This window comes from Mizuhopecten yessoensis, unplaced genomic scaffold (genome assembly GCF_002113885.1).
Source record: "Mizuhopecten yessoensis strain PY_sf001 unplaced genomic scaffold, ASM211388v2 scaffold6505, whole genome shotgun sequence".
Classification (NCBI taxonomy): domain Eukaryota; kingdom Metazoa; phylum Mollusca; class Bivalvia; order Pectinida; family Pectinidae; genus Mizuhopecten; species Mizuhopecten yessoensis.
Genome location: NW_018406583.1, coordinates 22549 through 37722, shown reverse-complemented (window position 1 = coordinate 37722; position 15174 = coordinate 22549). Strand labels below are relative to the sequence as shown.

The 15174-nt window shown below is 35.4% G+C and overlaps 1 protein-coding gene across 1 annotated transcript; it reads left to right on the top strand.

The window, feature by feature from the left end:
* Positions 1-2046: 2046 nt before the first annotated feature.
* Positions 2047-14612, top strand: LOC110452239 (protoporphyrinogen oxidase-like). The gene is made up of 11 exons (XM_021500618.1): positions 2047-2233; positions 3004-3141; positions 4439-4544; positions 6734-6870; positions 7829-7964; positions 8370-8557; positions 8981-9041; positions 9531-9646; positions 10930-11049; positions 13086-13241; positions 13575-14612. The coding sequence occupies exons 1-11, from the start codon at positions 2141-2143 to the stop codon at positions 13791-13793; spliced, it is 1470 nt and encodes a 489-aa protein (XP_021356293.1). The 5' UTR covers positions 2047-2140; the 3' UTR covers positions 13794-14612.
* Positions 14613-15174: the final 562 nt, after the last annotated feature.

Here is a 15174-nt window from a genome sequence, read left to right as displayed (position 1 = left end):
GTAATTAGTGTAATAAAACACAATTAGTATATATAGATCTAATTATATCTTTATTTTGAAGAATATTATTCCTGTAATGAAATACAAGTATAGAATACTGTATGTTTTAATAAAGAATGAAGAATGATAAAACATATACTACGTCTAATTATTGTAAATTATGAAGATTACCAATACAACATTTACTGAACATGCATTTTAGAATATAATGAGAACGTTTGTAACTCTAACTTGGACACAGCTCTGGCTGTTTAACCCAACGGGAACGAGTAATAATCAACTCTATGCTATCGCTGTTCAGTTGACTGCATGTGTTATAGGAGGCACGGTAGTCTAGTGCTCATGAACGAAGGCCGGGTTGCGTGTTCGAGTCACGGCACGTTTATGAACTGCTTTGAGACAACCTACGAACTAGGTTGTGATAAAACGGTATATAAGAACCTCGAATTATTATTATTATTATTATTATTGTTATTATTATTATGTAATAGGGAATCTTTTAAGCGGTCTTCTGCTAATGACGTGGAGGAATTGTGCATTCTCGTGGATTAAGTGTTTGGGTTAAGAGTACTGCATTAAACAGAAGAACCTGAGGGAAACCAAATTGAACCTGAGTTGACAATGGGACTTGGACAGAGGCAGAGTCCAGTCCTGTTACACCGTTGTATCACTAGATATGTTAAACCCCGTCACTGTTTGTAGTTTCTGACTTGTCATAGTATACTTGCCAATTTCTTGAAATTTCCGCGGGGGAGGGAGACTTTGCACGCTCAAAATATTCCCCACAGAGACAAAATAACCCTTTAAAATGACATATTTTTAGTTGTTCTTTCAGATGAACTCAATAGATATCAGAAGATAAGAATAGTATAGCAAATTTACTAGTTGAAAATGCTTAATTTTAGGGTCCAAAGTCGGGAGTCTCCCTCCTAAATAGGGAGAGTTGGCAAGCATTCCCTTCACTCAGTTTATTTGACGTTATCCTTGAAAATAGGGTCAACTCGATTCAGCATAAAAACACATGTTGCGCTAACGTTATCCTTTAACGAAAGGTCACAACTACTTTGAGATGCGGTTCATAGGCAATATGCGTGGGTGCCAACTGCATTACAGGAAAATGGCATGAACCGCGTCACTAAAAATAACATTTAATCACTTATGCGGATCACACACTTTAAATATATATACATATATTAAACAGTCAACTTGAGAAGTTTTTGATGTGTATACACCTGTTATTTTACAATAACCTCGCATTTCGACAAAGATAAAGCTGTTAAGAAAGTCAAACATAACAGTATTAAGGTATACAATTTAATACAAATAACATAATATAGTTATAGTACACATACAATATTTATCAATTATAGACATTTGTTGAGGTTTATATATATATATGTGGTTAAATGAACCTGCGAAAATTGGCTTAACTTTGACTTCGTCTCGGTTAATATTACTTGCTCAGGTCCATAACAACATACTCCTATTAACAAAAGTTTTTCATAGTTAAATTAGATTTAATAAACCACGGACTAATCTAATTCCGTGAATAAACTAAAAAGACAATATACAAAATGTTATTCAATACAGTGGTCCAAAGCACAGGTAGGTCGTGATACAGGTCATAGACTAAAACCATACTTGTTTATTTACATGACTTTTTATGAAACGGGAGCGAAATGTTATTTATACGTGAAAATTGTATATGTCCCGAAACGACTTGATTGAGTCCCGAAACGACTTCGGGACTCCCGAAATGACATGTTACCGAAACGACTGGCATTCGTCTGCCAATACATCCATAATATGTATAGTATATAGGTGTACTGACAGACGAGGCAAGTACCTGTGGCACAATGGCCATCGTCAGTACGAGTATTTTCTTCCGCACTTGCATGAATGTAGATTCATTATAAACAACCTAAATAATAATGAAATTACTTAAAATTACTAGAAAGTTCCCACAATGAATATATAACTTAGTGTGCCGTTTGAGTGCGCGGTTGCCAAATCAAGCAGCACCCAATTTTGGTTTGAGCTCTTCAATGACGGAGGTAAAATTGGTTGTGTGTAAGTTTTCCACCACGATGCAAGTTATATAAATGTGTACGATTGTGCTATAGAACTTTCTGCTGAAACTATGGCAAAGGCAGTGATTTTAGGAGGAGGAATAAGTGGTTTGTCATCTGCCTTCTACGCATTACAAGAAGGAACTCATTCAAAGTTTTCTAAGGTAAATAAATTGCTTTTCTACATGTACTGGGGCACCGGCCCCACACCAGACATCTACATTCTATATGTCAAATGTCTAAATCTGGTGTCAGGTCCAGAGGAAACTCGGGCCCCGGTACCGGCAAATATAGCCCGGGTTTCCTCTGGCTTCAATATCATTAGTATTAGCAGGAGATCAATATTCATAGCCCGAGTTTCTTCTCGCCCTGACACCAGACTTAGACAGTTTGACAGCTAGACACCTATACCACCTATGCACCTATCTGTCAAAATGTCTAAGTCTGGTGTCAGGGCCAGAGGAAACTCGGGCTGCAATATTCAGTAATATCACGGAATTATATTAGTTTTGTTATCTAAGTCCGTGGTAATATGATGAAACGCATTGCTATTGCCCAGTAATATTTTAATTTGATTGCAATAGTTCTGAAACAGCAAAAACTAACACTTGACTTATTTTGAAACATAGCCACACTTCCCACTGCCAGTCATTTTGTTTACAATAAAATGGCGTGCTATATATGTGCAGGCATTAGTAGCTGTTATACAGGGGGAATCCCACAGCAAATTGTTGGTCAGACAGGTAGAAAACATGATACTTATATTAAAATTACTCATTTATATGAATATATAAACAGCCAAACTGACCGTTATTTTCCATGAGGAGACTCACTTGATATGTTTATGAAGTATTTGAAAAAAAAAATATGCTTCACCGTAACGTCCCTTTAATTGGAAAGCAATGAGAAGTATTTTCATGTGTTTTATTTTTAGGTGGTCCTGTTGGAAGCTTCTGATAGATTTGGTGGTTGGCTACATTCAACAAAATTTCAAGACAATACTGTGTTTGAGCATGGTCCTCGGAGCTTTCGTGCTACAACAAATAACTCAAGTGTAAATTCAGTGGATCTTGTAAGTAAATATGAAATTAATTTTGTCAAGCAAAAAATTAATCAAAAGGATTTATATGTTTGTTTGCAAAACCTATGTGTAAGCCAGCATACAAAATGGGCTATGTTGGATTAATATTAATTTGATGCTACTCCGTTCTGCCTTTAATAGAATAACTCCATGGTAATTAAGGAGAAAAACATTAAGGATCCGTCCCACAGCACTCTGTTTTTTTTTGTATTCAGTAAACTCGCCTATTTTACTTCAGATGTAACTGAGGTACAGGTAGGCCAGAACACTTCCTTTGACCAGGTAGCTCAGTGGTAAATTGGTAAAATATAATGTTCCAAATGTATTTTGAACTAAATGAGACCTAGAAAAAGATAGATTCAAATAATTTTGTCTTTGTTGTTCATCTAGAATGTAAATATAAAGATTGAAATTCATCTTTTAACAATTTATTATGATTGTATACAATGCAGTTCCTTAAATTTCTAACAAATTCCATAATGCATGGTAGCCCATTTTGGAAAATATGTCTTGGGCCAGACATAATAAATATATGTGTTTCCTGTAACATGTTGGAAAAATGTAGGGTAGGTAGGTAGGTAACAAATGTTATTTTAACAAATAAATGTATATGGTTTATATAGGAGAGTGATCTAGACCTTAACAGTGCTTCTTTGAAAATTGCCTTAAAAGTTTAGGGTAGGCACAAGAAATTGGGGAAGGTAGGGTAACCGGAAACACAAAATATTTTTGGTTGGCCTTAACAGAACTTAAATGATGTTTAAAAGATGCATTTCAATCCTTAAATAGCATGACGGTTTACAGCAGTGTAATAAAAAAACGGCTACCTAAGGGCTAGTCCGAATTATTCTGACATTTATCAACTTTTTTTATATCGGTCTGACCGATATAAAAAAAAGTCGATAAAACGCCAGAATAATTCGGACTACATAAGGGCATAAACTAATTCTGAAAATGTTTTTTCATTCTATCACAAAACAGTTTCTTTTAAATTTCCGGTAGTGGTATTTATGCAAAGTTTACAACCCCTTGATACTGAAAAAATAGCCATGTTATATAAAACAGACATATTTCCAAAATCAATTTGAAATGTTTATTCTGATTTGCGGGACACCTATGTAGTATATATGTACCTGCTTTGTTGAAAAAGACAACATGTTTTTATTAAACTAAACACAGGAAGATATCTAAATAAATTACACATCTTTTAATTTACAATAGTAAAAAGTGCAAGGTCCAAGACAATCTGTAATCAAACTGCAGATATATCATCTTCTGTTATTTCAAGGCTTTACGGCTTGGTTTGCACAAGGATATCATCGTTGCATTGAAGGGAAGTGAAGTAGATACTCGCTTTATCTACAAGGATCAGACCCTCCATGAACTTCCAAAAAGTAAGTAAATAATGTTCATTAGTAACTATTATGGGGCCATGGTTTAATGTTTATGACAAAAAACAATTTCTTGTTTTATATCAGAAAATCAGCCTTCTGAAGTAGACATGTTCGTCAGTATATGGTAGGCATATCGATGTCGCTATATATCTGGAGTGTACATTATGTATATAATTTATTGCAATATAGAAGGAATGTATTGTGATACTTATCCTGTATCCTGATATATGATCATAGGAAAAAGGTGTTCAATTTAACCCTTTCACCACTGTAGACCATAATTGACTCATCCAGATCAATGCATGGTATAGAGTCTACAAACGTTACATTGGGGTAAAAGGGTTCATAATCCCTGTTCCGCTGTACAGTGCACTATGTTTTATCCTATATACATAGGAGGCACAGAAGTTTAATGGTAGGACGCCGGGCTCATGACCGAAGGGTTGCAGGCATGGCACTGTGTTGTTTCTTTGTCAGAGCAACATACTTTACTCCGCTTGTTCCAGTCTACACAGCTGTAAATGAGTATGTGGTTGGGTAGTGATAGAATTGTTGAATGCTAGCTGTGAGCGATGAAATGGCAGCACCGGCTGTGTGCTCCCCATGGAGTTGAGAAATATATTTGCTGGATGCAAAGGCCCTATAACCATGGATAATAATTTATGAACCACTTTGAGACAACCTACGAACTAGATTGTGATTAAGCGGTATATAGGAACCTTGAATTATTATTATTATCGACCAAAATATCTGCCGTTTGGAGATAAATAGAAAAGTTTGGGCACAACACTTTCAACGACAAAGTAGCTCACTCAGTTAAAGCAATAGTAGACAACATAGCTCAATTGGTTAGTTCAATATTACTGTGTATGACAATCTGAAGTCCGGGGTTCAAATCTTGGTCTATCCTCACTTACTTTACAGTGACAAAAATATAAGCTTTTTAAAAGCAGACCAAAAAACAAGATTTGCGATACCATTTCTGTATTGTGATACGATACAATATGCCTGTGTATTGTGATCTAATATTTGTTTTTTGATTCAGCCTTTTGTTTCTGATTTATGTTGTGACAGTCATAACAAATGGTAGGGCTCTTTATATGCATGCATATATACAGGATCTTACATGAGTTTCCATTTCATATGAGATTTATAAAACGAGTCATAAGAATTCTAAAATGAAAAATTTGTGACAAATTTCATATGAAATGATAACGTGTGTAAGATCCTTTTTATCGCATAATCAAGATTTGTGGCATTTATTCATGTAAAACAACAATTTTCATGCAACCTTGAAATGTAAAAAGCCGTCATTTTGACTCCAGTGTGTAAGTCTTTGACGTCTTGTACTTGCCCTAGGTGTGAAACTTACACCCAAATACAGGGCTGATGATAGGTCATATTACATGGTGTATTCACTGGATAACAGTATATTATGTGATAAATATAAGATTGAAAAGCAATTTGATCATGTATTGAGGCCAAGCTACAAAAGTGTAGGTCAAGTGGGTCAACTAAGCTTGGACAAAGTGTCAGATGATTTCAGATCAAAGTGGAATAATCCTTAAATAATCCCTAGTCCTCATCTGCATAGCTGTCAACCCTCCCTCATTAGGAGGGACACTCCCTCTTTAGGACCAAAATTTACCAATCTTATTCTCCATAAAAACTCCCGCTTTCAAATCCGAACTTGCACAAACTACGGTAATAATCTACATCCTGTGGTCTGCAATGATCTCCTAGTTACTGCAGGGTGTGTGTAATGATTGTAACAGGTGTGTCTGAATCAGATGAATGCTTTTCTGAGTTAATTCGATACATAAAAAGGGAAAGATAATTTGAGCAAAATAGTTCAGTCCCGTTTCAGGCACGTACACGGTTTCCCTCATTGGAAACACATTTATCTGTGATATATATAGAGTGTCGGATCACAGTGACATAATCCTTACAAATGTTATAAATCAATGGGGGGTGGGGGGTGGAGGACAACATCAAATTATGTGTGGAGGTATGTTTACATTCACCTTCTAGGTTTCAGGAGGGGATACCAAATGGTGTACACATTTAAATCCCAGCTCTGATGGAAAGGAAAGGAAAAATACAAAAAGGAAGGAAGCAGTTGCTTCCATTTTCTGTTTTACGAATTGTTGGGCCACACTAACCTCATTCTTATATGTCTTTGTTTTAAGGTCTGAAGCCAGTATTTAACGTGGTTCCACCTTTCACGAAAAGGTTGATATGGAGCTTTTGGCAAGATATAATAACTGCCAAAGGAACGGAAGATGAAAGTATACACTCGTTTTTGACAAGGCGATTTGGACAAGAGGTATGTTAAGTATTTTATTTTGAATCAGGTGCCTGATATAAATCATTTTGGAGAGCTGCAATATTATAAAAAAAACATGAAAGTGATAATAAGGTTGTTTGTTTTTGTCTGTCTTATTTTTACAAATCAACAATATATTCTGTCCCTTCGCGCGCGATCGGGAACAGGAACAAATAGGGATGTTATTTATACAATTTATGTTCTGTTAAGCTTTTATCTAAAACAAAATGAAAAAAGCTAATACTGTACCATATGTCATAGCAATTTTGTTAAGAAGTCCTAATGAAAAAGGAGAACAATTTGTATGTTATTTACACAAGAAATAGTCTTGGTTCCATTATCTTGTCTCAGAAGTTTTATAATCTTGTTTGATATAGCTATAACCTATCATTTGTGGTTTAACCTTTGAAATCCCCTGCTCAGTACAGTTATGAAATTTATAGTTCTGCTGTGGTTGAGGCAGTTGACATGTGATCCTAGGGCTGCACCGATATATCGTGCGATGATATATTGCAATTTTTTGAATACGGTACAATACAGATGTTTTTGGTAGGTTACAATACACCTACGATATTTTTCATATTTTGTTGTGTCTGAATTTAGTCTTCTCATATCGGTTCCAACATGGCGAGTGACAGCTCCAGCTCAGCACATCGAAAGACATGAATTGTGTGAAACTTTAAAGCCATGCCCATTATGGGCCAAGTCTATTTCTAGTTGTAATGTTGCCATGAAAACTTGCAACATTTCTTTTCTCTTTGCTTCTACTGTTACTATATGTATCGTGATATGTATCGTATATTGACCTACTCTTAAGATTGCAAAGTTCTAACACATTAAAATAAAATAAAAAAGAAACAAATCGAGGAAGAAATGACAGTCCTGGACCTCTTAGGCTCTTATGGTGTCTTCTCGATCATTCAACTATTCTTGAACAGTTTTTCTTTTCTATTTGCAGATAGCAGATTATTTGGGTGACGCATTTGTTAGAGGAATTTATGCAGGAGATTCAAAGACGCTCAGCATAAGATCTACGTTGGTAGATTTGTATAATTGGGAACAAAGGAAGAATGGGTTTGGCCGTATCTTTCAAGGTAAATATATAGATTACACAGTACAAAGGTGGTAAAGCTGTTCACTTATCATGTTCAACTTATTGTTAGGTCACACTGTGTTTTGTATCTAATTTCGATAAAAGTAGAATAGATGTCAGAGCACATAAATTAAATGAAGTTCTTACTCTAAATGTCTTTCGTAATACTGGTTAAGGCTTAAACTGGATAATGATAGTAAAGTAAAACCTTGTTATACTGCCACCATTTGTCTAGAGAAACTTTGGCGTTATAAAGGAGTTTGGAGATAAATTGTGGGAAACGTAAGGGGTATTGTTAATAAAAACATAGAAATATGTATAACAGAGGTTCCAAATGAAACGAGGGCCATTATATCCAGGTTTTACTGCATGTGCAATTAAAATTTATTGGAACGTCTTGTTACAGTTTCAGAGCCACCCAATCCTTCACCTTTATTAGAATTCATGAAAAAATGGTCTGTTTGGTCACTAAGAGGGGGCTGTCAGCAATTGCCCGATACATTGGTCGAACACCTGAGCAGACCACACATGCCAGCAGAATTACATCTGAATAGTCCTTGTACACAACTGACCTTCAAAGATGGTGCAGCATTGGTAAGGTATTTTATACCTGTGTGATAACGTCAGGTATACTGGACTCTGTCTGTCAGCTGTCTGTCCACCCTTCTGTAGACGAAATATTGTCTGGAGAATCCTTCTGCAGTTTTCATCCCAATTTCATGAAACTTTGCTGATACAATACCACACCCTGTTCATGCCCATGGGTTAAGTTTTACAAATACATATCATACTTGCCAACTCTCCCTATTTAGGAGGGAGACTCCCCATTTTGGACCCTAAAATTTAGTACTTTCAACCAGTGAATTTGCTAAACTATTCCTATATTCTCAGATCAAATGATTTCATCTGAAAAAACTCAAAAGATGTCATTTTATATGGTCATTTTGTCTCGAGGGATATATACACATTTTATTTATGTTTTAAATACAGTAAGTTGTGTGTACAATATATTGACAGGTGACTAGTGAGGAAGGGGAGATAACTGCAGACCACGTTTTCAGTTCTATATACGCTGCAGGTAAGTTCTAGGTCAGAAACATATACTGACGGGCATATGATGGATTATAATTGAAATTGATTGGTTTGCCCTTTCGATTCTGATTATCAATTCCAAATTCTTTAATCAATAAAATGGGTTCATTATTGAAATCAAAATGTCAAAGTAATTTATTCTTGTGATTTTTACTATACGATTGACAAAACTGCATGAAACTTGCTTGAAATCTTATTATGATAAAAGAATGAACCTTATTATATATAATGTATAGTTTTCAACTCTTGTCTGTTGATGCAACAGTAGTGATCCGACTTTATTTGGGTGTTCAAATGACTTTTCCTTAAATCTACGTTGCACAAATTCAAGTTTTCCGTACAGAATAACAGGAGTTTGCACATTATTTTTTCAGTGTGTGTTTCAAGCTTTTGTATTCAGTTAATAAAAAATAATATTAAAGATGATAAAAGAACAGGTTGTTTTTATCTTCAGACTTCATGGTGTTTGTTTCAGATTTAGCTGACATTTTGCCTGAAGAACACAGTGAATTGGCAGAGGAACTAGAGGCGATCCCTGCAGTGTCTGTTATTGTTGTGAATCTTGAGTATCCAATAGAATCTCCAGTAAAGGTAAATAGGTCACCATTCTGATGCAGAATGGTAATAATCTTTACATCATAATTCAGGAATTATTATCTGAAAGCTAGTGTTGACATGCCATTGGGTTATCCCCCTTAAGTCAAATTTCCACAATGTGTATTTTATTCTCTCTTGCAATGCCAGTCCTGTTTTCCCCACCTATACAGCGGTGACACAGTTGGAACATAAAAGACCATATACCACATTTCAGGTCATATATCAGTGATTTTTTTTTCAGTGCATTTGGGGCCTAACAAAGCTAAAGCCTCTTCCCCTAGATTTTTTTTTTTTAAATCATTTCAAAAATGAGTTTTTTTCCCTAAGTTATGCTTTTTGTGTGTGATATTTTCACAAAGTCGCAAGGTACAGTCTCGGTTCAACAGAGGTAGAAAAATCACTTCATGACTGGCCATCTATATTGCCCTGCATGTGGACTGGTAAGATATGTATTGGAAACAAATTCTGGGAATCTACCACAAACATCACACCCGAAGTACATCTCATATTTTCCCCGAGTGGTGTGATGTTGCTATAGATTATGACATAATATTAAAGTGATCCCATCTGCTGTTGTGGTATTGTGACATTTTCAATATCAGAGACATGGGTCTTACTGAAGATAACTCACTCTTTGTGTGTAAACTTAAGTTTTGAAATATGGATGTGCCATAAGGTTAAATAAAGACCATTCACTTTTTGATGAATGGTCAAGTCTGAAAGCTTGATTCCAGAAATTGTTGGTTATTGTATTTTATTAAATTTCCTGTAGGTACATTGCCGATAGATATTTAGTAAAATCATGTAACATATATTTAACTCGCATAACACACAATAATATTGTGGTCATCAGATAATTACCATGGTAATTGAAAATATCTTATCTGGTGGCTGCCACCTATTTACCTTATGTTTAACCATTTCACCCCTATGTAACTTCAATAGACTCAATTGTATAGATCACTTTTGTATTTCAAGGTAACATAATTGCTTAATAAATGCTTATCTACATTGATGGCTGACAGGTAATGTAAAGAGCAGTACGTGGATTAACACTTCAGCAAGTGGCCATAGGGTGATAAAAGAATAACAAATATTATTAAATAAAATATGCTATAACATTTATATACATTTGTGTTGTTATAAGTGAACCCCTAATTAAGCATCATGATATTGCAGCAAAATCCAAGAAAATGGCTTTAGAAGAAAGTTTCAACCCTGAATGTAACAAATAAGGAGACTGCATGGATATATCTTCTGACTATTCTGATCCTCAGGGTTTTGGCCACCTACTACCGTCCTGTGAAGATAGACCTATACTGGGAGTGGTGTACGACTCGTGTACCTTTCCAGAACACGACTCAAACATACCAGATAAACCAGTTTCTAGATTTACGGTGAGTTTCCATCCATAGGGATGTTTGTTAAGGGCTGGTGCTAGGGGGATTTTTGGTAGCTTGTACAATTGCGAGCTCTACACACCCACATTGTCCCCCAACGGTTTCCGGGGTAGGGGTTGGTGGATGGGGACTATAAGTTTGCATTTTGTCCATCCCTTCATCCATCCGAAAAGATTGTCTCGGGCATATCTTCATTCCTTTTTTCACCTGGAGTAACCCGGTATTTACATGTAAGCACATCTTGGGATGGCAGAGTGCAGGTAATGAGAAGCAGGTCACTGTGATCAATGCTTTGACCTACGACCTTAAATTTTGAGAAAACAATTGTCCAGGGCATATCTTCTATATTATTTCACATGGGTTATCCATATTTGGTGTGCAAGTTCCTCTTTGGCTGGCAGAGTGTAGAGTATGGGAAGTAGGTTACTATGACTCATGCTTAGACTTTTGAACTTAATCATTAAAAAAGTTTGTCTGGAGCATACACTCTTAACTGTAATAACCAAATTTGGTATGCAAGTTTTTCTTTGTCTGGCAGAGTGCAGAGAACAAGAAGTGAGTTGCTGTGACCTATGCTTTGAACTTGACCTTTATCATTTAAATAGTTTGTCCAGGGCATGTCTCCTAGACTTTTTTACCTGGAGTAACCAGATTTTGTATGGAAGTACAACTTTGAATGGTAGAGTGCAGAGTATGAGAAGAAGGTCACAATGACCTATGCTTTGACCTTTGACCTTAATTTTTGAAATGTTTAGTCTAGAGTGGATCTGTTATTTCACCAGGATTAACTAAGTTTAGTACTGAGTATGCAGGTATATCTTACTATGGCAGAGTGCAGTTTTCGATAAATTTGGTATGCAAGTATATCCTAAGATGACAGATTTTGCTGTACAAAAGCACTTCACTGTGATATTTTTTTTTTACCTTCGACTGCAATCATTAGAAAGAATTTCCCTATTAGATACCTAGTCCAAGTTTCCTCTGGCCCCGACACCAGACTTAAACATTTTGATAGATCGTTTCCTGGTATCCGACATCCATCTGTCAAAAGGTCTAAGTCTGGCGTCAGGGCTAGAGGAAACTCGGGCTATTATATACCAGGATACATTTTTACTGTAGCTAGGTTGACCCTTACATAGGTTTACATACCGGTGAATAAAGAATCATTGCTTGTAGGGGACCATGGTTTGCTTTGCAATACATTTCCTTGTTAGGACATATCATAAAGCTACTGTTTATCAGAACATTTCTGCTGCAGTCTAACTTATGCCTTTTTGCAATACAGTGAATTTATCAGGACACCCAATATCGGTTAACAACATACCCTACATACAAATGTAGTAATTAAATGTGGAGGGCAAATTGTTCACTGTCTGAGTAAGGTTTTCACCGGTGAAGGAAAAAATATTTCACTGGATAAAAGATTCCCAGTGTACAGTTGATTTAAAATTTCGTGGCATATTTGGACTAATCTTAAGGCTGTATATGCCACCTTACTGTGACATGTATCTCCTTTTTGAAGAGTTCCACGTACCTAAAAAATGTAGGAATGATCTAGATCTTTTGTGAATAGTGATTTGGACTAGTTGACACATTTGAAATACGAATGTAAACATTGATCAGACATTATTATTTCTTCGGTATTACCATAGTAATGAAAAAGGCAGAGACAATTTACTCTGCTACACGGCTCATAGTTAGGTACAATGCAGGCATATACATAAGATAGCTTTTATTTAGTGTGTTGTTTATTTTTATGTACATGTAATTCGCAATCATTTATACACGACGTAAGACGTGTATGTTTGTTGAGTGCAAGGCAATATGAATTTCCTCACGCATAATTTCAAAAAGGAAAAGACCTTTCACAGAATTCAGTATTATCTTAACCCTTTCATCCCTATGTAACTTTAGTAGACTCTACCATGCATTGATATGAATGAGCCCATTATGCTTTACAGTGGTGAAAGGGTTAGGTAAATGACAAGAAAGTGGTAATTCATTTTGACGGAGACTTGTTCCTACACTGACAGGTGATGATGGGTGGAGCATGGTATGATGAACTGGTAAAGGAGAGACTGGGTGGATCATTAGATCCAAGCAGAGTTGCCAGACTAGCGACAGAAGTGATATCCAAGCATCTAGGCATCATTGAAGCACCTGTGAAAATTGACATGATGGTACACGCAGTAAGTTTGTTCGGAAACATTTTTAATTTGACAACTCTTAATTTTTCACAAGAAAATTTTGTACATAAATCCTCGAAATTTGACATTCTCAATAAAAAAGTCAGTCAACATACTGAGACTACAAAAATTGGATATTCTCATTCTGCTAAAACTATCAGATATCCTTTATTTTTATTTTTTTATAAGTGGTATAGAAATATCAAAACAAATTTTATTTACCTCATTCATTTCAAATTGAACTTTAAACTGGAAAAGTTTTATGAAAAAAATCATTTGTAGCATCCAATTCTTTTTTTTATTTGTTTGTCTAAAAGCGATGTTTTCCTTTTCTAGGACTGCATCCCCCAGTATTTGGTCGGCCATAATGAACGTGTGGAGAGGATTTTCAAGTACATCAAGGACAACAATTTACCTTTGAGTTTGGTGGGCTCCTCCTATAAAGGAGTCAGTGTTAATGACTGCATATACAATGCCAAACTGCGAGTAGAGCACTTTACTGGTCCAATACCTTTCAAAGCTCCAGATATACAAGATGAGCATTTTCTCTTTTAAACCAACCGTGGCTTCGGTCAGTGAACTCTTTTGTACACGTGTTCAGCAGTTGTCATGACAACAGCTATCATCACAGCTGCTGAGTGGTTCAAGGGCCGATGACCTTTTGAGTTAATGAATAAATCAAATCTAGTGAATTTAAAATCACTTGAAATTCATAACTCAAATATTTGTAGAGAGATTCATAATGAAGTTTTCAGATATGAAGTTTTATACAAATTTGATTTTGAACGTTTGTGTTTAAAACTCTTAAAGCTAATCAGAGCAAGAAATGGCCGATCAAAGTGGTGTTATTGAAGTCATTTCCTGGGAATATCATAATGATATTGTAGTGTTGTATATATCTTAACACCTTCACTCCTGAAGACACATTTTAACTCTTCCAATTCAAAGGTTGGAATAGTTCATTATGAAATTTCAGGGGTGAATGAGTTGACTGCTATGCCAAAAAACTAAAAATTGAAAATGTTTTTACCTTCAGGGATTCTCAAATGAATAGTGTACAACCCATAAGGAAAATATATTGGTACAGAAGCTGCAAAATATAGATTATTGTTATTTCCACTTGTTAAATAATTCAATATTTATTATCATTAAATTGAAATGCAAAGGATTTCTGATTTGATGAGCTATGTCTGAAAGATTTATCCTGCATGTCAGACATGAAAATCCTTAAAACATTGGTTAAGAGCAGTCACAATGTTCAGTAGAGTCAGTATCCCATATAAGGACAGCATGCCAACACCCAGGCCCTCTTCATTCTAAAACAAAGATTTATTTTTCAATCGCTTTATTTGAATCTGAACAGAAAATCTACAGCTTTGCAAAGAAAAGTTCTGATTTACCAATACCGAAAGTGATAGCTTCATGTTGTGACATATAGCACTTTTGATTTCTTTTAAAGATTGAAAGATATTAGTTTTATCATATTGATAAAATTGAATAACTTGTTAGCAAAATTGTAATAACACACATTTCAGAAAGGTGAAATCCAAACTCCTCTTAAGATGCTACTTGAAGCTTTTAATAGTCAAATATGTTACGTAATTAATCATCAAAACTGTGTCAAACTTTGCCTTAATCTTCGTTAGTAAAAGTTTTGTGGAGCCCACATTATTAGAACATGCATTTAAGTTAAATATGGTACCATCAACAATGGAAGTCTCTCCAGGAAAAAGGGAGGTCACTCTTACTTGTATTTATTGTGGTAGCACGTCATCATTCATTAGTGTAAAGTGGTGTCTAATTTTATGTACCGGGTAGTTGTAGCTGGGTTGAAACCCTGGACAATAACATATTGCACCTCATGTTTTGGTTTTAAAAATATAACCAGGAACGATACATTATCCCTAATCAAATTATGATTACTATTGCTATTTTT

Bases quoted from the DNA above. Each gene is read 5' to 3' on its own strand.
- LOC110452239 (XM_021500618.1), top strand. From the start codon at position 2,141: ATGGCAAAGGCAGTGATTTTAGGAGGAGGAATAAGTGGTTTGTCATCT. The intron at 2,234-3,003 runs GTAAATAAATTG...TTTTATTTTTAG, and splicing joins CTCATTCAAAGTTTTCTAAG to GTGGTCCTGTTGGAAGCTTC. The intron at 6,871-7,828 runs GTATGTTAAGTA...TTCTATTTGCAG, and splicing joins CAAGGCGATTTGGACAAGAG to ATAGCAGATTATTTGGGTGA.